General features: G+C 51.8%; 8 protein-coding genes across 8 annotated transcripts; 3 read left to right on the forward strand and 5 right to left on the reverse strand.

Moving 5' to 3' along the window:
* On the reverse strand, positions 1 to 1,333 carry An18g05730 (hypothetical protein; the record flags this gene model as incomplete). The annotated part of the gene is made up of 2 exons (XM_001398987.3): positions 1 to 1,204; positions 1,266 to 1,333. The coding sequence occupies 2 exons, from the start codon at positions 1,331 to 1,333 to the stop codon at positions 1 to 3; spliced, it is 1,272 nt and encodes a 423-aa protein (XP_001399024.3).
* Positions 1,334 to 4,178: 2,845 nt separating this feature from the next.
* Positions 4,179 to 6,640, reverse strand: An18g05740 (uncharacterized protein; the record flags this gene model as incomplete). The annotated part of the gene is made up of 8 exons (XM_059745846.1): positions 4,179 to 4,379; positions 4,468 to 4,977; positions 5,094 to 5,450; positions 5,512 to 5,784; positions 5,844 to 6,137; positions 6,231 to 6,306; positions 6,377 to 6,464; positions 6,574 to 6,640. 8 exons carry the CDS (start codon positions 6,638 to 6,640, stop codon positions 4,179 to 4,181), a joined length of 1,866 nt encoding a protein of 621 aa, XP_059606621.1.
* Positions 6,641 to 6,997: 357 nt separating this feature from the next.
* Positions 6,998 to 8,283, forward strand: An18g05750 (uncharacterized protein; the record flags this gene model as incomplete). Its single annotated transcript, XM_001398989.3, has 3 exons — positions 6,998 to 7,251; positions 7,333 to 7,469; positions 7,538 to 8,283. The coding sequence occupies 3 exons, from the start codon at positions 6,998 to 7,000 to the stop codon at positions 8,281 to 8,283; spliced, it is 1,137 nt and encodes a 378-aa protein (XP_001399026.1).
* A 432-nt stretch (positions 8,284 to 8,715) lies between these two features.
* On the reverse strand, positions 8,716 to 10,452 carry An18g05760 (uncharacterized protein; the record flags this gene model as incomplete). Its single annotated transcript, XM_059745847.1, has 6 exons — positions 8,716 to 8,726; positions 8,823 to 9,431; positions 9,483 to 9,869; positions 9,933 to 9,981; positions 10,058 to 10,220; positions 10,346 to 10,452. 6 exons carry the CDS (start codon positions 10,450 to 10,452, stop codon positions 8,716 to 8,718), a joined length of 1,326 nt encoding a protein of 441 aa, XP_059606622.1.
* A 913-nt stretch (positions 10,453 to 11,365) lies between these two features.
* On the reverse strand, positions 11,366 to 13,674 carry An18g05770 (uncharacterized protein; the record flags this gene model as incomplete). Its single annotated transcript, XM_059745848.1, has 6 exons — positions 11,366 to 11,478; positions 11,573 to 12,234; positions 12,302 to 12,674; positions 12,729 to 13,065; positions 13,175 to 13,341; positions 13,431 to 13,674. 6 exons carry the CDS (start codon positions 13,672 to 13,674, stop codon positions 11,366 to 11,368), a joined length of 1,896 nt encoding a protein of 631 aa, XP_059606623.1.
* A 2,791-nt stretch (positions 13,675 to 16,465) lies between these two features.
* Positions 16,466 to 18,273, forward strand: An18g05780 (uncharacterized protein; the record flags this gene model as incomplete). Its single annotated transcript, XM_059745849.1, has 4 exons — positions 16,466 to 16,661; positions 16,698 to 17,310; positions 17,380 to 17,393; positions 17,453 to 18,273. The coding sequence occupies 4 exons, from the start codon at positions 16,466 to 16,468 to the stop codon at positions 18,271 to 18,273; spliced, it is 1,644 nt and encodes a 547-aa protein (XP_059606624.1).
* Positions 18,274 to 18,519: 246 nt separating this feature from the next.
* On the reverse strand, positions 18,520 to 19,329 carry An18g05790 (hypothetical protein; the record flags this gene model as incomplete). Its single annotated transcript, XM_059745850.1, has 1 exon — positions 18,520 to 19,329. One exon carries the CDS (start codon positions 19,327 to 19,329, stop codon positions 18,520 to 18,522), a length of 810 nt encoding a protein of 269 aa, XP_059606625.1.
* Positions 19,330 to 20,224: 895 nt separating this feature from the next.
* On the forward strand, positions 20,225 to 22,708 carry An18g05800 (uncharacterized protein; the record flags this gene model as incomplete). Its single annotated transcript, XM_001398994.3, has 1 exon — positions 20,225 to 22,708. The coding sequence occupies one exon, from the start codon at positions 20,225 to 20,227 to the stop codon at positions 22,706 to 22,708; it is 2,484 nt and encodes an 827-aa protein (XP_001399031.3).
* Positions 22,709 to 23,099: the final 391 nt, after the last annotated feature.

The raw sequence follows: 23,099 nt of genomic DNA on the forward strand, positions 1-23,099 counted from the left end.
TCATGCACTAACGGGAAAATCCTCCATGGTAAAAAATTCATCAAACGCCGTTTCCGATTCCGGCAGTTGCGGACCGCTGCCCAGTCCAAATGCGAACCGGCTGAAATCTTCATAGTCAGGATCCATATGGTGCTCCTGTGCGTACCCCATCACACCCTCGTCCTTGTTCAGGTCTAGCCCCCAGAGACCCGGGTCTTGTCCCGTCGATGTAGGGGACTGCGGTGTGCTGGGTGTCGGGCACAAATCTGGTGTCGGCACTGGCTCCGTGGAATCCATCGGCATACCTGGCGGGGAGTTGAGCTGGGACAGGTTGGCCAGGCTTTGTGTCCGCAGAGCTTGACCAGGCTCTGACCGGACTCGAGTGTGCTGGTACATCGGGTGGGCCGGTCGAGGACCGGCCGACGCCGATGAGGACGAGGAGGACGTTGTTGTTGTTGTGGGAGGCACCGTAGCACTAGTGCTAGATGCTGCGGGAGTTGCAAGCAAAGGGGAAGGCATCGTGTGAACGGGAATGACCGGCGCCGACCCCATGCGGTCCCGGAACTGACGGACCGGCATGGCGCCCATCTCGCCCATCGTCGTGGCCGGGATGTGCTGTGACGGCGACACGAACCCTCCTGTCCAAGGCGATCGCATGGGCTGCGGCCCGTTCAGCTGCGCCGGCCAGGTGGGTCCACCCGCGGTCTGGGTGAGGTAGGATGGTAGTTGGCCCGACGACGCGGGGACGACGCTGGGATACGACGGCGACTGGGAAGTTCCGTCGTATGTGGGGGAAAGCACATAGCTACCCTGGTGTGGTCCCAACGGACTGGTCATTGGTCCGGTGTTCATGCCGTCGGAGACAGAGGCACGAAGCCCAGACAAGTCCAGACTCATCTTGCGGATGCCGTTGAGCGATGCCCGCGGGTTGAGGTGGGAGCTGGCCCGACGCTGGTGCAGAGCACTTGGACGGTTCGCAAAAGCAGCCATGAGATTGCGGTTGAACTCGGTTTGCAGCTGCATCGACTGAGCGTGCAGCATACGGTTGATTTTCTCTTGGTAGCGGTCATCGACCTCTTCGTACATGGCCTCGCGTTCAACGATTTCCCGGCTGATGAGGAGAGCCTTGCCGGTCCGTTGCTTGTGCAGGCTGGAGGCCCGGTTGGCCGATTCCACGCGAGCATCTAAGCTGCGGTCTTTACGGCGGGAGGCGGCTATGAAGGCACTGTTTCCTCGTCAGCGGATTTGCAGGCAGAGAGAAAAAAGTGGCCAAAAAGATAGCCTACCGTTCCTGGTTCTCCTCCTTTGTGCGGGGATTGGGACAAACATCAACATCGATGGCGGGGGAGCCCATCGTGAGAGTGTGTGTAGCGGATAGTGACGGAGAAAGCAGTGTAGCAGTGTAGCAGTATGGTGTGATGTGTGGCGCGGCGTGCGTAAGCAGGGGAGACTGAGCAGATGACTGCAAGATCGACAGCAGTTTTGAGGCAGGAGGGAGATGTTTCACCACGCCTTGTACATAAGAAAACAATAATAGAAAGGGGGAACAGAAAAGACGGGGGGTTGAAGTTAAATAAAATGGCAGCTCTTGAATTAACGGCAAGCCAAGGAGGGGCATCCAACAGTGAGCAGACCGTCAGTAGAGTTGACACCGGGCGTGGTTCAAGCAGCGAAGTTTAGCTGTCAGGTCACAACAGCTCAGCCAGCCAAAGGCCGAGTCTAGACGAGACATCCAGCACCGGGGCAAATCTGGGTCGCCAAAACAAGGGCCGACCAAAAGTCAGGCTCCCAATGAACCATGGAACGAGCGACAGCGCAAGGTTTCTTGCAGAGCCGGGTCTCAGGCCTGGGAAGGGACTGGATCCCATGGAAAAGCGGAAGTCTGAAGTGGGTGACTAGCAGGGGTGGCTAGGGGCGAACCGGAACCATTTTCCAGGGAAACCAAAGAGAGAGAGTGTGTGTGTGTGAATAAGGAGCCGGCAATAGTACTAAGTTGACGAAAAGAAACCGAATAAAGATAAGCAGGTGAGGAAACAAGAAGATGAGATTGAGATGAGCTCGAAGAGGTGAGGAGAAGAGAGGAAAGAGACCAGATTGAGTGGGGGGGAAGCTACACACGAAGCGGAGAAATCGCATCCCAGGATGATCCTCGTGATGTGGGAACACGATCGATCTTGTCAGGATGAAGTCGCCGGCAGGTATCTTGCCAGTACTTTCTCAGCGAGAAAGTACATCCCAGTAACTACTTACTAGACTATACCGTTACGAGAATCTTACTAAAGATACACTACTAATACTACCCGAACAGCCTAAACTAGTGCAGAGATCGGCCAGGTCCGATCCCACAGTGTGATTGGCTGTAACAGCTTATCTTTACCGTATCGGGTAGGATGACAGATGCGCGGGTTTTCGTCCGTAATCCGAGCGTACGCGCTACTGTAGGAACCTCGGGGAGTTGTTCGGCCTCGTAACTTTCACGACCACCACTTCTTCTTACTCTCCACCGCTGATCTTCCCCTCTGCCTCCACCTGCCAGATCTTCAGTCCAAGCCACTATCTCTATTTACTGTACACAGACAGTTAGACCGATTAACAGCGAGATCAACAGTAGACAAGAATACGAGATGTGGATCTTTCATCGACCTGACGCATACCTAATCTGGGAATTCCTCTACCCTGTCTGTCTGGATAAGAGCTATCTCGCATCCATTATTGGATAGTTACTACTAAGTACTCACTCACTCACTCACAACAACACTAATTTGATTATATGAACATATGAACAGTGAAATAGAAGTAAGAACATCGCCAAGACCCTCGCTTAACAACAACATAGACATTATTGCCCATAACCAAATAACTACATATCTGATCGCCTCCCCCTCCATACAAATCAGGCCATATCCCCCTCAAACCCACGGAATCAAGTCTGGATAATAACCACCACCCAAAGTAAAAATCCCGTAGCCACCGCCACGCCACCTACCCAAACCCCAGGAACAAATTCCTTGCCCTCTCGCGCTCTCTCTCTCCTTCCAGCTGCCCATCTAGTAACTCTACCCAGGTACTTAGCTACTGCCCAGCACCTTCGGCAAGCTCGTCTACTTTCCCTTTCCAGCACTACAGACAAGACCCTGTCGCCTTATGTATACCTAGACCTCACTCACTCACATACAACACATCTAGGCTTTCCCTCGGGCCTTATCCTCTTTCCCCCTTTCCCAATCTAGTTCTAGTTACCCATATCGGCTTCTACCGCCATCCACCCAACCCAAAACATCCATCTATCCCATCCCATACAGTAGTACTATAGCTCCCATCTTCCTCTCTACGCCCCCTCCCCGCCCCCCATCGCCCCCTTTTTTTTTCGCCACGAGAGAGAGAGGCAACCCCACATACGTACATGGTACATACCCCGGGGACATCACTAACTCGCGGGATATGATGTTGTTGCATGTCTCCTGTCCTATCTGTGTCCTTGGTTAGGCTTGGCTTTTTGTTCGTGTGGCTGGCAAGGGGGCGGCGTGAATTACAGGGACCAGGTTGATGGGAAGAAAACCCAGTACCTAGGTTACTGGGTGAAAGTCCGGGCTGGTTCTAGAGGGGGGAAGGGGGGCGTTTTGGTTTGGTCCGTGAGTCCGGTCGGGCGAGGGGGGAAGGGAAACATGGGTTGGATGGATGCTTTGCTTGCATTGCGTGCATACAATGTAGATTGATGGAGGGATGGGATGGTGATAATAGATAATTGATTTGGTTTGTGACAATACAGGGGACAATTGGTTTGTCTTTTGTTTCTGTGCTTATTGGATTACTTGGTTTTAAATTAAGTTGTCGTTGGTTAAGTTCATTTGGGCATAGGAAGCTAGCCAGCTAGAGACCTAGTAGGTACTAGTAGCTATTACTTACTACCTATCTGAGGAGGAGATGGTGTAGGTTGGGGGGTGGGCTGTCAAACTTGCTTGAGTTGGTATACACAGAATAAAAGGGGGAAAGAAACTAAATCATCCACACAAGGGCAGGCAACTATGCAGGGCTAGCTAGCAAGAGAAAAGCTATCAATCACACTTTCAAACAATCCCCTCCCCCTCCCATCAAACACGGTGGAGAAAAGGGAAAAAGAAGTGTGGGGGAGAGGGGATAGCAAGAAGGGAGACTAAATCCTGTCCGACAAAAAGTGTAAGTAACAGAAAGTTATCAAATCAGGCTATACCCAACGACGGCACCATCCCCTGTTCCTCCTTGTGCTCACTGCCCACCCGGTACGACACTCGGAACCGCATTTTGATGGAGTTGCCCTTGCCCCCCGCTACCCCGGAGATGAGCATCTCCTGCTGCACTCCGTTCGTTTGCAGCGGTCCAATGTCCCGCCCGGACTGCGGGCGGAGTTGCAATGTGTACGCCTATGTGAATTGTTTAGCTTCTTCCTTTTCTGTCTGTCGGTTTCCTGTGCCCTGTCCAGAGGGAAGCGGGCAGAACTTTGCGACTCACCTTCTCCACAGCCACCTGGAAGTGTAGTTCATTCAGTGGCTGGCTCGTGCCGTTCGAAAACAGGGCCACCACATGGATTTGCTGCGACTGTTGGGGGTTTCGCCGCGCCACAAATTCAATTCGGAGAGCCGAATTCAGTACCGACACCCGGTTGGTGCTCGGTAGCGTGTTGCTCTCTGGCAGCGACGATGCAAAATTCCATTCGTCCTCCTCCGCCGCCTTGCCGCTGCTGCCAACCGGTTGCGTCGGTCCGCTTCCTGCCAGATCAAGCAGGGACCCCCCAGGGGCTGCATGACCTGCTGCTGATCCTCCGGATGGGAGGGGACTGGCATGTCGGGGACTAGCGGAGACCAGCGAAGCGAATGGGTCGACAGCGGGTGGGGGAGTGGGCGTCGCGACGATACTCTGGGGTCGTGCTCCTGGCACTGGAGTAGCTGACTGCGATGGCGGCTGAGAAGAACTGCCCAGCGAGGACAAGATGTCGTAGTTCGGCTTGAATCCAGCATGAGCCTGCGGCATGGGTGGTGTGGCAGTGGTCGTAATGGCTAGCACGAGCATTAGTCATGTCAAATCAGTCATGTCAGCAACAGATGTCTCCTACATGGTCCTAACGAGATACCACCCACAGCCGGAGCGGGCTCGTCTATTGACAGCCCCAGCAAGTCGTTCTCCAATGAACTACTTCCGGTCGCGGCCGGCGCACCGTTGCCGTTTGCACTGACAGGCGGCTCCGGGTCGAAGTCGATAAGCGACAGCTGGTTGTTCGCATTCTTCGATACACCCGTCGTCGTGCCCAGTGTGCCCTTGGGGATCCGCGTTGCGGCTTCCCAGTCACCCTTCTTGACAAGCTTGTACCGCTCAATGGTCCGATGTATGCTGTCATTGATCTCGAGCAATTTGTGAACCGCCTCCGGATCGTCCGACTCCTCCTCACACATCTTCTGGATCTTGGGATGGGCACTCTGCAGCGCCCCAGCCAGTTCCTAGGCAACCCGACAGTCAGTTGATGGTCAAACGAGACACTGCGCGCACCTCCAAGCTTACCTCAAACACATCACCCTCCGCGACCGGGTCGCCAGGCTGGTGACTCTGTAGCATTTCCTCCAAGATCTTCGCCTTCTGCTGCACCTTGGCGACCTCTTCCGCCGCCTTGGCCCGGTAATCAGTCTTGTGTCTGTTATCGTAACCGGCCATGACCTTCATCAGACGATTAGCCTCCTGCAGATCCGCAGGCGTACCCCTACGAATTAGCTCCTGCAATTTAGCCGACTGGGCCTCTTTCTCTTCCTCCTCCATCTCCTCCGCGGACCGCAGATTCTATCGAAAACCACTAGTCAGCAACTCTCCCTCGAAGCGGTGGGGGTGGGATCACGCACATCGCTCGGGTTCAAGACGGCCGCATCCTCATGGCGAATTTCCGGGAACACATAGCCCTTGTAGAGTAATAGCCGATGCATATCACGAATATGGCCTAGATCCTCCTTATAGCGCGATGTCTGGCAGATCGTCTGTCTCCACTCCTCAATGGACTCGAGGATGCGATGTTGCACCCGAGTCGGCCGCAGCTGCGGACGCTCGGGGAATCGACGAACCAGCTCATTCAGAAACTCTTTAGTGCTGATCTGAAGGTGAAACGGGTAACCGCAATTTTTGACGCAGATGTCGAGAAGCTAAAAGGTGACAGGAGTCGCAGGGTGGAATGTTAGCCCCGCATTCAGGCACATCTAAGCTCCATTATGTGGTTGGTCTGGACAAAAGCCTACCGCCAATGCTAGTAACGCCACATTCTGATTCCGCGAGTTGATTAGATGGACGATTTCGAAGGCAGCTTCGCGAGGTCTGGAGGTGGAGGGTTGAGTGGTTAGTCAACGGCGCGGTCGGTGGACGCGACACAGTAGTAGCAACTCACGCATTGCCCTTCTTGGAGTTGATCAGATCGGCCACTTCAAGGTTCAGGGCGAGGTTGGGTTCGTAGTGCGACAAGTCGCAGGCATTACCTGTATTAATCGTAAATATTTAGCCAACCAAGAATAAAACAAATCTGTATCGCGGTGTGTGTGCGTGTGCGTGTTGCTTTTGGGAGGGACAAGAACAGGGGTGACGTACGAATAGCCCGTTGCAGCGGTGTTAAGCCCGGCTCAGCGTAGGCACCGAAACGGTCCCTCGCTGCCATGCGTGCTGAAGCGGCCTCCAGGGTGACGGCGGAATATAGGTAAGATGGATAAAAGGGAGAGGAAATAGAAGCACAATTGACAGAGGGAGTCAGTCGAACAGGACGACTCGGGGCGGAGTGAGGGGAAAGGACCGGAGAGGGAGAGATAGAGAGGGGAGATGAGTTAGTAGCTCGAGTCGAACTGACTTGACTTGGTTTACTTGCCCGACTCCGGCTGGCTGGCTTTAGTTCGTTTTCCACGTGTGGCGCCCGCCGTCATCTTCAACTTTCCCCTCCTTCATTCCTTTTAATTTTCCGCAGTTCTTCAATCCCCCCAACTGTCACGCAAAACAACAATAACGACAACCTATATACATCATGGTCCGCCATAAAAAGGACAACTTCGCTCGAGGAGGCAAGAAATTCTCCTCCAAGGGTCCCCGTCCTCCCCGCCGCGATCCCGCCGACCCTGACGCCGATGATGCCGACCGCCCCTCCAGACCTCCCTTCAAAGCCGCCTGCTGGGATCTGGGTCACTGTGATCCCAAGCGCTGCTCAGGAAAGAGGTTGATGAACTTTGGTCTGATGCGCGAGCTGCAGATTGGTCAGCGATTCCCAGGTGTAATTGTCTCGTACGTTTTTCACCCATCCTTACCTACACAATACTCACAGAGGCAACCCCAAAAGCTAACATCTATATCACACCTGTCCAGTCCCAACGCAAAGAAAATCATCTCCCCCGCTGACAAAGACCTCCTCGAACAATTCGGCGCCGCAGTAGTAGAATGTTCCTGGGTGCGAGTGAAGGAAGTTCCCTGGTCGCGGATCGGAGGCAAATGCGAACGACTCCGTAAGCCCTCAAACCCTTAACAACCCAAACCTCCAACAACACTAACAAACTATCTTGGAATAAAATAGTACCCTACCTCATCGCCGCCAACACAGTCAACTACGGCAAACCCTGGCGTCTAAACTGCGTCGAAGCGCTAGCCGCCTGTTTCTGCATCTGCGGCCACGAAGACTGGGCCCGCCAAGTCCTGAAACCCTTCCGCTACGGCGAAGCCTTCCTAGAAATCAACGGGAAACTACTTAAGCGGTACGCCGCGTGCGCCGACGAAGACGAAATCAAGCGCGCCGAGGAGGAATGGCTGGCCAAGATCGAGCGCGAATATGAGGAGAGTCGGGCCGCGGGCGGCGCAGATATCTGGACAGTGGGAAATACGAATCGGAGGGTGGAGTCGGATTCCGATGACGATGATGAGGAGGGCTCTGGCAAGGAGAACAACGATGAGGAAGAAGAGGAAGAGGAAGATAAAGACCCCTTCGCGATATCAGACGACTCCGAAGAAGAAGAACAAATGGCCGCTATTCGCGCCAAGATCCTGAATTCCAAATCGTTTCAGAACCCCTCTGCCTCGGATAAGCCGCAGCCGGAGAAGATTGCTCGGCCGGAGGAGGAAGGGTCCAAGTCGAGACCGTTGGAGGATTCGGATGCCGAGTCCGGGTCCGCGGAGGGTAGTGAGGATGAGGCGTTCGATAGTATCATCAATGCGACGCCGGTGACGGATCGGATGGGGATTATTGCGGCGCAGAAGAAGAAGGAGAAGGAGACATTTAGTGCGTCGTTTTCGAGGACGGTCGTGGATGCGCCGAAGAGGTGGTAAGGGGGAAATCCTTTTCTTATTTTTCCTGCTTGGATGGGATTGGATATGTTATTGGATTTGGATGTCTAAAAGTTATATGATATGAGCATGCATCTCATGGGTACATATAAATAGGCATGAATATAATGAATGATACCCTGATGAGGTGGAGCATGGATGGAGTAGTAATTTACTGATCGATTGATTTTGATTTATCGGTCTTTCTTTTCTTCAATATGAACAGCGAAAGCCAGCCCCCATCCCAGTCACATACAATGCAAGTAAGGCATAACGAGGCATTTCAGACATACTCAAGGCGATCTTAGCATCTCACGCTTAGCCAGAGGGGTGGGTAGTAAAGGGAAGAAAGTTGAAGAACAATGAATTGACTGAACCCCTTTTGCCCTGTTCCGAATGAAGAGAAATAACTACCCCCCGCAAGCACCCCGCAAATTACAAAGCAACTATTTACATAACATAGAGCAGATTCACATCTAAAAGATTCCGTCAGAAAACTCCATCTTCCCAAAACAATCACGAAGCGACAGGCGACTGCTTACCCAAGGGATGGCTGCAGCTCAGCTGCGGCTTCTGCGTATATTTGGCGGACAACTCGTCTCGGATGCTGTTCAGCAGCTGCACGTAACTCTGCTGCGGGTTTTTGCGAAGCGCGCTGATAAAGGCCCAGGACATGGCGCCGGTGGCTTGGCCGGCGATCTGGGCGTCCTGGCTGGTCTGGTCGTCCTTGCTGCCGGACCACATAACTACGTCGGCCGGACTGGTCTTGGTCTGGATGGTGCGCTCGTATGCCTCGTCGCCCTTGGTCGCCTTCTTGAAGAACCCGACGGCCGTCGACATCATGCTGCTCATGTCGCCACGCGCGTAAGCCGACACCACACCCAGCAGGCCCTGACCCGCTTCCTTGGCCAAGTTGGGCTCCTTGAGGATACCCTGGGTCGAGTAGATGTAGGGCAGGTCGAGCGCGGAACCTGAGTGACAGGAATCGAAGATAGCCGTCAGTCGGACACCCGGCTGCAGCGGTTTGACCATAATCCGGTGCATCTCGTCGTCGACAATGTGGCCCGCAGCCCGGAAATCGACCGGGTAGATGACTTCGTCGTATCCGTCGTCTTCGTCGCCGTCGAGGTCAGGCGTCTGACCACCATGTCCTGCTATCGTTAGAACCAATCCAGCAAGTCGGGGTTTTGTTTAGGACATACCAGAATAGTGGAAGAAGAGCGAATCGTTCGGCTGGGCATCCTTGACGAGCCAGTGCATAGCCCGAAGAATGTTAGCCTTGGTGGGTTGACTCATGGGGTTTTGTTGATCATCCGTCAGGACAACCATGTCTTCGCGAGCGTATCCGAAGTTCTGGTTCAAGTAGGTGGACATGTTCTTGACATCGTTGATACATCCGCGCAGCTGGCCCTTCTGGTTGAAGTAGTTGATACCGATCAGCAGCGCCTTTCTCTTGCCGGTGCAGCGCGAGTACTGGAAGTTGTAGCCCTGCGGCGCGCCTTGGCCGAAGCTGACAGGGTCGCTAGGGGGAGGTGCAGGGGCGCTGTGGTTGCCTTGGTTGTAGGAGTTATGGTAGACGTCGGCGATGCCTGAGAGAGAGAGAAAGGCGTCAGTTGGGATAGAAACTGGCTCGAAACATCGCAGCGACATACCTGGCCGGCCCCCATACATCGGGCCTTGGCTGGCAGCGGGATAGCCACCCTAGAAGAAGCGACGTCAGCTACCATCCAACCCACCAGCATGCAGAACTGCGATGCATCCATCATGCAAGACATACATTATAACCATTCTGGGGGGGTTGCGATCCTTGGTACGGCTGAGGAGAGGGCTGATTGTATTGGTAAGGGTTGCTGGGAGGCTGCTGTTGGCGATAAGCCTGGCCGGGGTAACCACCGCCCCCGTAGGACGAGTGGTGGTGTGAGTGGTGAGGGTTCATCTGTCTGCCAAAGCTACGTCAGCGCGACGCCTAGAAGTAGTACTTTTTGTATTTTTATGATTGCTGCAGAGGGAACGGAGTTTATAGAGAATACAATCTCACGGAGGGGAGCAAGCAAGGAGATCTCACGGCTGCTGATATTGCGGCGGGGAGCCATAGCTCTGCTGCTGCGGAGGATAGGAATATTGCTGCGGAGGGTACCCGGGCGGGCCCGAGTAAGGTGGATAGTAGGACATGGTCTGACAAGAAAGAGGGGGGAGAGGGGGGGAAGAAGAAGAGATCAGGTGAAACCAGAAAAAAAAGGTTCGATGTGAGGATGGGAATGCAAGCCGGCAGGAAGCAGACAAATAAGAGGTGAACGAGGGATGGGGGGGTGTGGGTGGGAAGGGGAAGGATGGAGGAGGAACAAGAAAAGGCGCAGGCGTCAGTCAGATGGCCGATGGCAGCAAGATTGCAGCAAAGCCAGTGCAGCGGATCGCGCCGATTGGGTTCCGGACCGGGGAGGAAGGGGGAATGATGATGGAATGAATACAGAAGATCAATAGATATACTAAAAAAGACCCAAATGACTGGGAAACTACTAACTGATGGGCGATTCTTACTCCTCGAGGAAAAGCACGACTAAATTTATATCTTAATGGTTTCTCCTGCACGACGCACGTCCTTCCATTCGGTCCCTCCGGCGCAGAAAAACAAAGCATGCCTCGGTCTTCCCCGATCCCTTTTTCGTCTCTCCTGTGCTTCTGCTTCTTCTTCTTCTTCTTCTGCCATAAGCAAACAACGAACATGCCCAATTTCAGACAGCCAGCCAACCCCGATCCACATCTTAAATAGCACGGACTCGCCTATCCACCCCCTTGGGCCCAGAACACTCAATCCAGAAAATTCCCATTGTCCATTCCCTAGATTTCCAGCATTGCAGAAATCCTGGCTTGTTTTCTGCTTGCTGCACGTGACTGTGCAACACCCGCTACACCGAAGAATTGAATAGTTCCATACGTAGTAGACAGACACCCCAGGCACTGATTATAAACAACTCAAATTTTCCCCGTATAGTCGATGGGATATTCGAAATTGGCTTTACTGTACTATTGGTACCTCTCTTCTTTCCTCCAACCTATCCCATTCCATCCTTCGTCTTCCGAACATTTACCGTCCACGCCGGGGCATGCCACGTCCGCGGCCTCCTCCAAGCGCCCGCTGGGCAGCACCCGGCGGGAGGCCTCGTGTTGGGGCCTGAGCTTGGGCCGACTCTTCGTTCTCTGTAAAAGGAAGAAAAAAAGGAAGAAACACCATTGGTCAGCCTGAAAGATACTATAGGGCTTTAGGGAGACACTATATCACTGGGGTACTCACTGATAGTCTCGTCCACACTCAAGATCAAGCATGCAGCCTCCACTGCCGCCTGAATGGCGTTCACCTTGACCAGGCTGGGCTCCCACACGAAAGCCGCCATGTTGTCCCGGACGCCCTCGTGATCAAAGTCGACACCCGCCCAGACGTTGCCCTTGCGGTGCTCCACCCGCAGCCGGTTCAGAATGTCCGTCGCATCGAAACCCGCGTTATCGCACAGCTGGCGGGGAATCACCTCCAGAGCCTTGGCGAACGCCTTGACGACCGCCTGCTGCTTGTGGGGCACGTTGCGGTCCGCAAAGCCGTGCATGAAGCTGGACAGTTCCATCTCAGTAGCACCACCACCCGCGACAATGGTCGTGTGGCGGAGAGCGCGCTTGACAATCATGATGGCATCGTGCAGACTGCGCTCGACCTCGGCAATGAACTGCTCCGCTCCACCACGCAGCACAAGGGTGCAGGTCTTGGCCTTGGGGCACTCGGAGAAGAGGTTGTAACGCTCACCACCAATCTGGCGCTCCTCGAAAACACCGCAGGTACCCAAGTGGCGTTCCTGGATGTCGCTGCAGGTCGATTGAGTAGCCGCTCCGGTCGCCTGGCAGACCCGATCCATATCATCGGCCGCAACGCGACCAGCACAGAAGATGTCACGATCCGCAAAGTATCTGTAAACGAAGAGAGCAAGCGTAAGCATGTAGACCAGTTGCCAGGAAGTTGTGCGGGATAACCTACTGCGTAGCCAAGTCACCAATGGGGAGCTTGCTGAGAACAACCTTGGCTCCGGTCTTGTAGATAGCCTCAAGCTTGTTGTAGATGATCTGCCACTCGGCATCGACGATGGCCTGGTACTCCGACACATGCTCGACGCGCACCTCAGCGTTGTCCTTCTCGCTCTTCAATTCCAGCTCGACGTTCAGACAAACAATCTTCGGGTCCTTGAAGTACTTGGGCTGTTGCTCGAAACCGGCGTACGAGAAGGTCTTCTTGAAGGCGACACCGTTGACGAAGAGGGATTCCTGAAGACCACCACCAGTAACACGCTTCACACCGATCAGCTTCTCGTTAAGGTCGTCTTGGTCGAGCGACAGCACGGCGTCCACCACCACTAAGGTATTTAGTCAGCATCTCAACATCCATGGATAGGGGGGTAACCCCTTACTCTTGGTGAAGAAGTCCGAGTTCCGCTTGATCAGCTTGCTGTTCATCGCCGTTCCGGCCAGACGTCGGAGCGTCTCAACCTTCTTCTCCTCGCTTCCCGCAGACTCGATCACGTCCACGGCGATCTCCTTGATCTTGTTGACGGCCATCGCACTTCCCCTCCGTAGACCCTTAACGATCGTCTGTGAACTGACACCCTGCTCGACAAGTTCGCGAACTTCCTTCAGAATCTCACCGGCGAGGACGACGACCGACGTTGTTCCGTCGCCCACCTCAGCATCTTGAGAGCGGGCAATGTCCGTGAGAATGCGGGCGGCGGGGTGAACGATATCGAGAAGCTAAAATGGAAAGACAAGAACAAGTAAGCCCACGGAATGAAATAAAATAGAAAGGATAAAGCCTAGAGTTCTCCAAAAGGAAGATGTTAGAGTGTGTTTCTAGACGCACCTTCATTACGGTAGCTCCATCGTTGGTGATGGTCTGTCTACCGTTGCCGTCCACCATCAACAGGTCCCCTCCATAAGGACCGAGAGTGCTCTTGATCGTGGATTGCACGGCAACACAGGCATTGATGTTGGAGATGATCTGGCCCTTGCCCTGGGAGGTATCGGTGCCTGAAGCAAAAGAGAACAATCAACAGAGTCAGCAAAATCTCGCAGCGATGACACACAGATGCCAATGCAAATGCGGGCGGGTTGACGGACCCTCCTTGAGCACGATAATCGTGGGTGCTTGGCCAGCGAAGGCCATTTTGATGAGATTATTTCAGGGAAAGACGGCGGAGGAGAGTGAGGTTTGTGAGCCAACGGACAAGGGGCAACAGAAAGATGAGATCGTGGCCCTGAATGTCCCAGCTGGTCGGGGGTTCGATATCGCTGCTCGACCAAAATTTCCCCGAGCTTCTTTGGGATCGAAACTCTCCAGTGCTGGAGGCGGTGACCAATCATGCCGCGCCCCGCAGCCCTATTTGCTGCGTTTTCCCCTCAAAAGCACTTTCTTGACATTTAGAAAGTCGTATAGTGAGCTTATACAGGATCTACTTTTCTTAGCATATAAGTTGTATTGCCTTATATTCTTATTCCATGGCTGTATATGGTTGACTTTACATCATCTGTGGTCACTTCGTCCACCACATCCCTGAACCGTTCCTGTTGTCTAATCATATGAACCCCACCAGATTCCAGTATAACTCGAATAGTGCTGGATAAGTATAACCTTCTTGTGCAAATGGTGGAGGGTAGTCCGGTATATCACTCTTCACTCGAGGTAGGAGCTCTATAGGCTTCCTTTAATGTACTAATACTACTATGATCATAATCATCATGACTTCCTGGTAGCCGCTCAGATATCCTTGTGATATATATACTATGTAGAGTGGTAAGGCTCAACTCTGGGGCATCATAGAGTAGTACTAATTCTCTGCAGTGGCATCACCACGAGCTCCTGCGTACTATTTCGCTACCAAGATCCTAAATTGATCAACCATACGATATTGAAATAGAGTAATGTGTGAGATAACCCGTGATTGCCATTGGCCATTCTCTCATAAACCCCTTCGAACCTCGAGTAGTAAGCATTACGTCTACCGTACACCTAACTAAAACACTCACCAGCTCGCTTACGAGTATCTCACACCATGAAATTATTATCTTGAGAACAGTGTGTATGTAGGGTGTCGTAACTGCTAGACTGATCATATTGAGTGGCAATGGACGTAGTTTTTGCCGTCTCCCTACCCCATGTTCAAAGGTTACAGGGGTGGTGCGCCTTTAGCGCAGTACCCCCCCTCAATAACATATAACCATCAAAAGAAGCCAATTTTTGGGCAGGCGTGAAATAAATTCCTGCCATGCGTTTCAATTCAAGTTATAGTAAGAAGTGGGAGAGATATATTGTAGACGTCCCGAGCACAGAGAAGTAATGCATAACCGAGATTACCCAGGCTGGCTCAGCTGGAGCGGCCACAGCTGAAGTCGATCAACTAGACCATAAATCGGGAATAACCTGTCGATCGTTCCAATTATTCAAGCCAATAATATACACAGTATTCAGCGTGCCTTGAGAAGCGGCGCAAAGTGATCAATAGCTGCGACCGCTAAACAGGGGAGGGAGTGGAACTGGCACAGGTTTTGGTGGAAAGTGGAGTACCTATTGATAAGACTTGGAAAGGGAGAAACATGGATATTTGACAGGTTTTAGCCCAAACTGCTGCTGATTGTTGCCAGTATCATTATGTTCAAGTGCTCGTTGCGTAAGAGATCGATATAATGCATGCGACATAAAACGCTCATCTGCGCGACATAGGCAGGCATCTTTGTTCTAGGCCCCAAAATGTAGATGCCTTGATACTGATCGTACCTGTAAATCGGAATGTAAATAGTCCAAGTCGAAATCGACGTAAGTGTATCTGTCTGGGGACTTCGGGCTTCCCATAAGAAGCTTTCAAACACACTGGGGAGTAATGCCGCTGGAGGATCACTGCGCGAGCATCATCCATATGTATAGCCATGGATATGATCCCTAGCTCAAGGTTCGCGATCACTACCGATACATCTAATTGATTTCTGATTGAATTTGTCGTTTTTTAGAGTCTCCTTTGACCCGAGTCAACTGATGCGTTCCTTTCCCACCGGGCTTTCAGATAGGCAACTTGAATTTGTCAAGAGACCTTCTTAGGCTTAGTTAGTATTTAAGAGGTCTGATTGCGTTTCAGTCAGCGTTAAATGAAAAATCAAGTTTTCACAATGTCCGAACTATCAATTGACTGGTGAAATGCATAAAATGGACTCCTTAAAAGTGGTGCTTTCCGTACAACCGTTACTGTCGCATGGTTGAGTGACAAATCAGCATAGTTTCCCAAAGGACAGATCACGCGCTGTTTATTGACGTATGTCAAGGGAGAGATTCGAAGTCGAATAAGTTCTTAATGTAGGTGATCCTTCGCATAATTGCCCTTCTGGTGCCAGGGTCAATCAGGCAACTTCGGTCTAGGAGAACTCATGAAGTCCTAGACGAAGACGGGGCATATGAAAAAGAAAGGTCAAACTCCTCCCAATAACTACAGCCAATGTGTATAACTTGTAGGTCGTAAGCAGATCTGCCGCGGCTAAAGTTTGCAATGTTACACAGCCAGCTCATGCGTTCTTGACATCTCCACACGGTCTTGAGGACAGTCTGACAGGCAACTATAGATGCCTTGACATATAATTGCCTGATCCTATGAGACTGCACCAGTGGCTTGTTGTATTTGGCATCGAGTTTCCTTTTCAAGAGAATAACATATGCCCATTTCAGTTGCCTGAGTGCCGATAGTAGCATGGCTAAGATAGTGATAGGATGTCTAGAGGCAGGCGCTTGTGGCGCAACCGGGGCTCTCGGCTGCTAGGATCTCCAAGATGAACTTGCGAATCATCGAAGATAACTGTTGCAGTGTATGAGTCAAATCCAAGACATCATACTGCAGTGGAATAATCAATACTGGAGTTACGTTTTAGAGGAATGTAGATCATGCTGGTCAGGTGATTCAGAGACGCCACCCACGTCTTTAGGCATCTCGCCTCTCTGCATCTTCGTATTTCAAGCCATTAGCCCAGTGACCGCCGACTTCATCACATTAAAGCCTGGGTATCGTCGGCTTTACTTATGGTTTGAACATCCCTTCCGAGCTGCAAATTTCATAATTCAGCTTTCTTGTTTATACATAGTCCCTCTCTGTAGTTCTCCTACCCTCACGAAATCATGTCCACTGCAGACTTACCCCAGTATTATCCAAACAATTTGATACCGCTAGACATAAATAAGGAGACCCTCAAAAGCGCACTCAAGGAGCTGCAAGTTGCAGTGAACCGTGGTGCAACATTGCTACAGGAGGCCTGCCCTCCTCAGAGCGAATGGGGAAAACCCTACAACACGGGTTTATACGTGGGATTTCCAGGTATGCGTATAGCTTTCACTCTATGAATCGGTTGAGTGATACGCTACATCACGCACTTTGGCAAGTCTAATCTGATCACCTTTCCCCTCACAGGGATTGCTCTTGCTTTCCTCCGACTGGACCATCAGGTTAAAGCGTTCAGCAACAAGGAAGTCGGGCTTCCTCTTGACTTCCGCAGGCTTGCAAGCGAGCAAATTATACCACATGGACCGGATATTCCACTTTTGCCTGAAAGAGTAGCGCCTTTTGGCTCCCCTAGTGTGCTTGTGGGACCCTTGATGCGGATTCTCGCAGCCGCCCAATCTGGTGCATCCATGTCTGAAGCTGATATTGAATGTCTCAGAAGTGTCGTACAAGTGGCCATCGGAAATGACTACATGCTACCGCATGGGGATGGGATGATGGGTACGGACGAAGTCTTGTATGGCCGAGCGGGTCTATTGTGGGCTGTATTAAGCGTGCGAGCTCACAAGTATGACGAGGGGGCCACAGGCCTTCTGACGTCCATCTTTGAGTCTGTTCCGGATCTTGTTGATGCGATCATCAAAGGTGGGCTCCAAGGCAGAGACGACTATGTAGAGGAGTATGGGGAGAGGGGTGCTTTGCCGTTGATGTGGCACTGGCATGAAGATCGGTATGGATTAGGAGCGTAAGTAATGCCCCCACCATCAGTATGTATGTTGAGCAACAGAACGGCAATCCTGACATATCTGACTAGGGTACATGGAATGTGTAAGTTACGCTTGTGTAAGAAGATTCACATGATATATGCCGCTGACAAGCTTTTGTAGCCGGCATACTCGCGGCCCTCCTTGCCTGCGATCCTGAAGAGCTCAACGATGGCGCTTCGCGTAACTATTTGCCCCTGATAGCGGAGACCATCACAGGCCTTTGCAAGATATGCATTGCCCATAACGGTCACCTCCCAACAAACCTTCCCAATCGTGGCCCTTCATCCAAGCGCACCTCACCTCTCGTCCAGATTTGTCATGGTAGTCCCGGCATCTTAACCCTGATGGCGAGCGCCAGACGGAACAAGCCCCTGATCACCGGCTTCTGGCAGCCAGAATGGGATGTAGCAATTCGCCTGGCAAGCGAACGGGTCTGGGAGGAAGGACTACTTTCTAAAGGTGGCGGAATCTGTCATGGCATTACAGGTAATGCATGGCCACTGCTGCTTCTTCACGACAGCTTCGAGTATGATAAGGAAGAGATGCAAGCTGCTAGGGAAAGATATATGGAGAGGGAACAGATCACTAGCGCAACAGTATTGGATACCGGGCTCACAGGTGACTACTTCCTGTCGAGAGCGCTGGCGCTGATGTTGCATGCGCGGGAGACGCCTCCGTATCATAGCTCCGACACGCCAACGTCCAACATCTATCGACTGCCCGATCGCCCGTTTTCCCTCACGGAGGGCCTGGCAGGCATTGTCTGCGCGTGGTCGGACACATGTGTGTCTGTCCAGATGAGACTGCAAAGTATGCTTCTGCGGGAGAAGTGGCCGCATAGTTCTGCATCTCTGAAGACGGACCCAACATTCCAAGAACTTGAAAGTCTGCGATTGGGAATCCCAACGCTTGCCTATCACAGGGCTGCGGCTTTGCCCTGAGATGGAAATATGAGAAGCTTATTTATTGGTTCAACTCATGAAGGAAACTGTAACGACAGCAATGTATGCATGGAAACTTCTGCATGTAAATCGCTCAAGCATAAGGATATCTCGCTTCAAATATTCAGAATAGGAAAACATGATGCAATGCGACTCCAAACTCCACGCTCATGGCTGAACTCCAGTCGCTGATAAACGAAAGTAATATCGTAAAACGATCAAAACCCATTTCATGTCTTACACGGTTTAGAAGAGCGTGAATCCCGTGCGATACATGGGTGGTTGACCCGGAAACTCAGTCCTATACTCCACACGCTTAGGCAAGTAATTCCCATTTGGAGCTTCCACAGCAACTCTCCATCTCCGCCAGCAGTTTGAAAGTTGGTGATTTCTATCTCCACAGAAGGTACAGCGCATCTGCACCGGTCGTTGAACAGGTCCGCCCTGCATTGGTTGACTGTAACTTCGATTCCTCGTAGCCTGCTCCCGTTCTCGACGCATCTGTTCGACCACGTAATCGTTGATTTCCTCCTGACTGGGCCGCTTAGCATGTCTCCGGACAATTCCACTGCGACTACGGAGCGCCTCATCCTTGTTCATCTGTTTGACAACGAATGCGTTGATCTCATCCTGAGTGAGAGCACGAGGATCTTCCGGCATCTCCGACGACGATGCAATTCCCCTCTTGGCAGCACCATGATCATCACTCCATGCACTCCTTCCCCGCCGCTGACGGGCTTTCTCTTGCTCCATGGCCAATTGGGCCAGCTCTTGAAAGGTCACCTGCTCCGCAGGATTGGAGGAACACATCCGACCGTCTCGCAGCATGGCAGATGCCCAGTCACTCCAATCAGGGCATTCCTTGAGCTTTGTCAGAAAGAGCATATTGATCTGCGGATCGGGTATATAGGAATCTTCGTCGATTTGCGTAAGCCCTTCGCGGATTGCCTGGATGAGAGCGACGAAATCGGCGATCATGTCGGACTTTTGAGGGTCGAGGTCAAGGACCTCGCTGACTTGGTGTATCCTGCGTATGTTTCGCTGCCATGGCTCCATCTTGGCCTATGAAGCAAAAGGTTTGAGAAGATGAAGTTGGCAAGAGGAAGGCCTGTACGTACCAGTTTAAGCGCCGTGAGCCAGTGGTTTTATTTGTCGGCGATGGTTTGCTGACCGAGCGGGGGATGACGTCAGAAAGAGGGCCGTACTTCTTGCTGTATCCATACGATAACAGTATCTATTCCTATCGTTGCTGCTGTTCTCTCAGTCTTCTCCGGCTTTTTGCTCTTCTTTATGGTTGAGGTACTACATTTCATATTTCACAGTAGGAATTCATTATCTACTGCAAATTAGAGTATGGGGTTCTTTGGCTCTATGGATCCTTCGGGCCTTCCCTCGCCCCATCGTGAACCGTGGCAGTGCCCGACGCCCATCAGCAAGTCAGCAGCAGCTCTTTGGGGGCCGCTTTCTCTTAGCTTCATTTGCTTAGCGGCGTGTGACAATCAGTCCAGATAAACGTCCAACCCATTCTTTCTCTCAATACACTGCAACAGGCTGTCCTTGCACATACGGCTAGCCTGATCTAGGACAAGGCTTAAAGGCCCCCATCACCCGGGTGGAGAGAAGTCGCATCACGTACAACTGTGACAATGGATACTGTGCCACCATCCTACCAAACAGCTACCACCAGAGACGCTTGGTCGATTATAGCGCACTACATCCCTTCAAGCGACTTATGTGCAGCTGTCTTGGTATGTCGGAAATGGCATGGTCTCTTTATGCCCTTTCTGTGGGGAGATCCCGCTTCCCACTTTGGAACGGATAACGATGCGGTTTATGGTAGGCCTGAACGATCCCACGACTGCTTGATTTGATCGTTTGGTGCTGACAAGATGCACTAGTCGCTCTTACAAGGTTCAGGAGGACACTAAAATATGCCCGTCTTAAGGTGCGGATGCTCACCCATACGCTGCACCTGCCGCCTGCTCTCTCGGAGATTTATGGTGGTCCACGACCCGAATGGTTAAAGGAGATCCTGGATGCTCTACCGTGCCTCCAGTCGTTGATGGTCTCGAAGCTCCCCTTTTTTGACCACAATGCTATGACTGCCTTGAGCAGATCTAGCCCATTTGGAGAAAATGACACAGCTTCCCAGACTTACAATGTCCGTCTGCTATTGGCGGATAGTGAGCCAAATGCGACATCGCACGGTATTGCGGAGACCTTACTACGCTTCCCTGAATTGATCTATCTCGATTTATCCTATACCACCCCTGCGCGGGACCGCATGGTTCTGTCGTCGCTATCGCAGTTGGAAAATCTCCAGGTGCTCAAGCTTCGAGGGATCGGTTTGAAGGACAATGATGCAGAATTTTTGGCCAATGCCATCGGACGCAGAGTTCGATTCCTGGATCTGCGCAACAATCTACTTACTGATATGTCCATACGGTCTTTATTGCAAGCATGTTTCCTACCCCCTGGCGCTGAGGATAGATTACAACGAGCGACATTAGCGTCACTAGGATCCCTTGCACACTCTCCGCAATCGAGACCACTGCTGGCTGACAGAAGACTTCTCAGGACCCCGCTTCTAGATGAACAAATCCTGAAAGCTTTGACACAATCGTTGACTGGCCGCTCCTGGGTTGAGGACTTATCCCATGCAGGTATAACGCACCTCTATATCGCCGAGAATCCCATTTCTGTAGAAGGGGCCGCAAGTCTTTTGTTCTCCTCTCGCCTGCACGCGCTAGATGTGGGAACCGTTGATACTATAGAGTCTATCGGACGAAGCCAGAACTCCCTGGCTTCGCCCCAAGAGGACACCCACAAGCTTCCTGGTGCCGAAAAACTAATTCCAATTCTGGGTTCTGTTGCCAAGGGAAATCTTACCTATCTTCGAGCTCACCATGCCGTCTGTACAGTTGATGCACCGTCAAGGGAGACCTCAACGGCGGACATGTTGCTGCCAGAGCTCCCAGCTGAAACTGAGAGTGAAGTGCGTCTAGTGGCAGAGTTAGGTACGAACCATGAGATTTATGAACTACCCTCAAATGAAGCACCTGTTTTCGAGCTTCCTGGCTCACCAGTCCCACAATCTCCGGACTGGCCTACGCAGCCCGCCGAGAGGGGTCGAAAGCCAATTGTTTATGAAGACGAGCCACTACCTGACCTGCGACGAGGCTCTGTTTTCGCTCCTGAGGTGATCGGGGCAGACCAAGTCAGTGATGAAGAGCCTTCGAGCAGTACCTCTGCCGCGAGGCCTTCAACTCGCCTGCCCCATGACATCTCCTTCTCTAGCATTTCCAGTATCTCGGTGGGTGCAGCGGGGTCTATCCCGCAATGTTCTTCGCCTCTTTCAGTCGAAGATCCTCGGGCCCAGAAAATTCAGGAATTGCTTGCTAAGAGGCCAAAAAGTCTTCCTCGTCGTGATAACAAAAGATGCTATTTCCCGTACTTGCATCCTTCCCATGTCCCTCACCTTGAAACATTGGTTTTGACCGACGTTCCATCTCACGTACAGGCGAACTCGCCAATCTTGGAATCGCTGATTCGATTCATAACTGCATGCTCAAATGAAGCGTTGCTTGCAACGCTCCAAGCGGGATCGGATTATTCACTCGCACCTGGAAGAGCTCGGGCCAGATCTGAACAAGAACGTGCCAGGTCTTTATTTGGTCTACGTCGCTTGGTGCTTGAGATCACGCCCTCTGTTGAATCCAACAGATTATCTAGATGGACGCCAGCCAGTCACCGAATAGGAGCTTCTAAATCAAGTACCGGTGATCGCGATTCGGAGAAGCTATGGTCAGCAGCAGAAGGCGACTTTAGTTTCTTTGGAGGAGAGGAATGCGGAGTGCCCGATGTTTATTCAGGGAAATATTTCCCTATGGCAGCCTTGAACGAGAAGGTGACGTTGATCCCAGAAGATGACGATGTCAACCCTTTACAGTCAGACATGGCTTCTTCACCAAACATGCTTCATCCGGATCCTTTGCGCTCGCGGTCAAACTCAGTCGATCCCGCGACTACGCCTCTGAACATGCGCTCGCACAGCCCACTCCAGGGTGAGGGTAGAGACATGGGGCCGCACAATGAAGTACCAGACGTTGACCTGGTCGCCGAATTGGCAGCATTCCGACGTAGTAAAAAGGCAGAATACGAGGATATGCTGAGAAGAGACCGGAGAAGGCGTGGTACTACCAGCACCCTGTCATCTCGCTTCTCTCCTTCCGTCTCCTCATTCCAAACGATTTCTCCGTCATCGAGTATAAATACGTTGGCGGCGGCATCAGCGCCTCATTCACCCATTGCTCACTATCTTGAAGGGCACTGGAAGGGGGAAGTGAAGATTGTCCGAAACCCAGCGCCAAAGGGCCGAAGCGGGGTAGTGGATATGTATGGGAATTATTTTGAGAAGGGCTATCTGTACCCTTGACGGAGGGTATTCATTATATTGTAAAGCATATATGCTGTTCGTGACATTAGCTAGTTGATATAGATTGCGAACATGATACCCAGTATATACTACACTACTTGATATCATATTACGTCGCACTACTTACTAGGTGAACACTACTAAGGGCTGAAGCAGTATGAACTTGCCCGAAATTCTGATAACAGATCAATAATGTACATCAATATCCGATTACCAGCTCGACACCAACCCTCCATACAGTATCCATCGGATGAATGTCACTCTTGATACTTTACTTAACCAAGATAAGTTGCTTAGAAAATTTCGTTTGTTCGTTTTAAAAATTGGTATAGAATTTCATCTTTCACACACGACTCCGCGCATATTCATTTCAACCCCGAAACTGAAACCC

Source organism: Aspergillus niger (assembly GCF_000002855.4).
Source record: "Aspergillus niger supercontig An18".
Lineage (NCBI taxonomy): Eukaryota > Fungi > Ascomycota > Eurotiomycetes > Eurotiales > Aspergillaceae > Aspergillus > Aspergillus niger.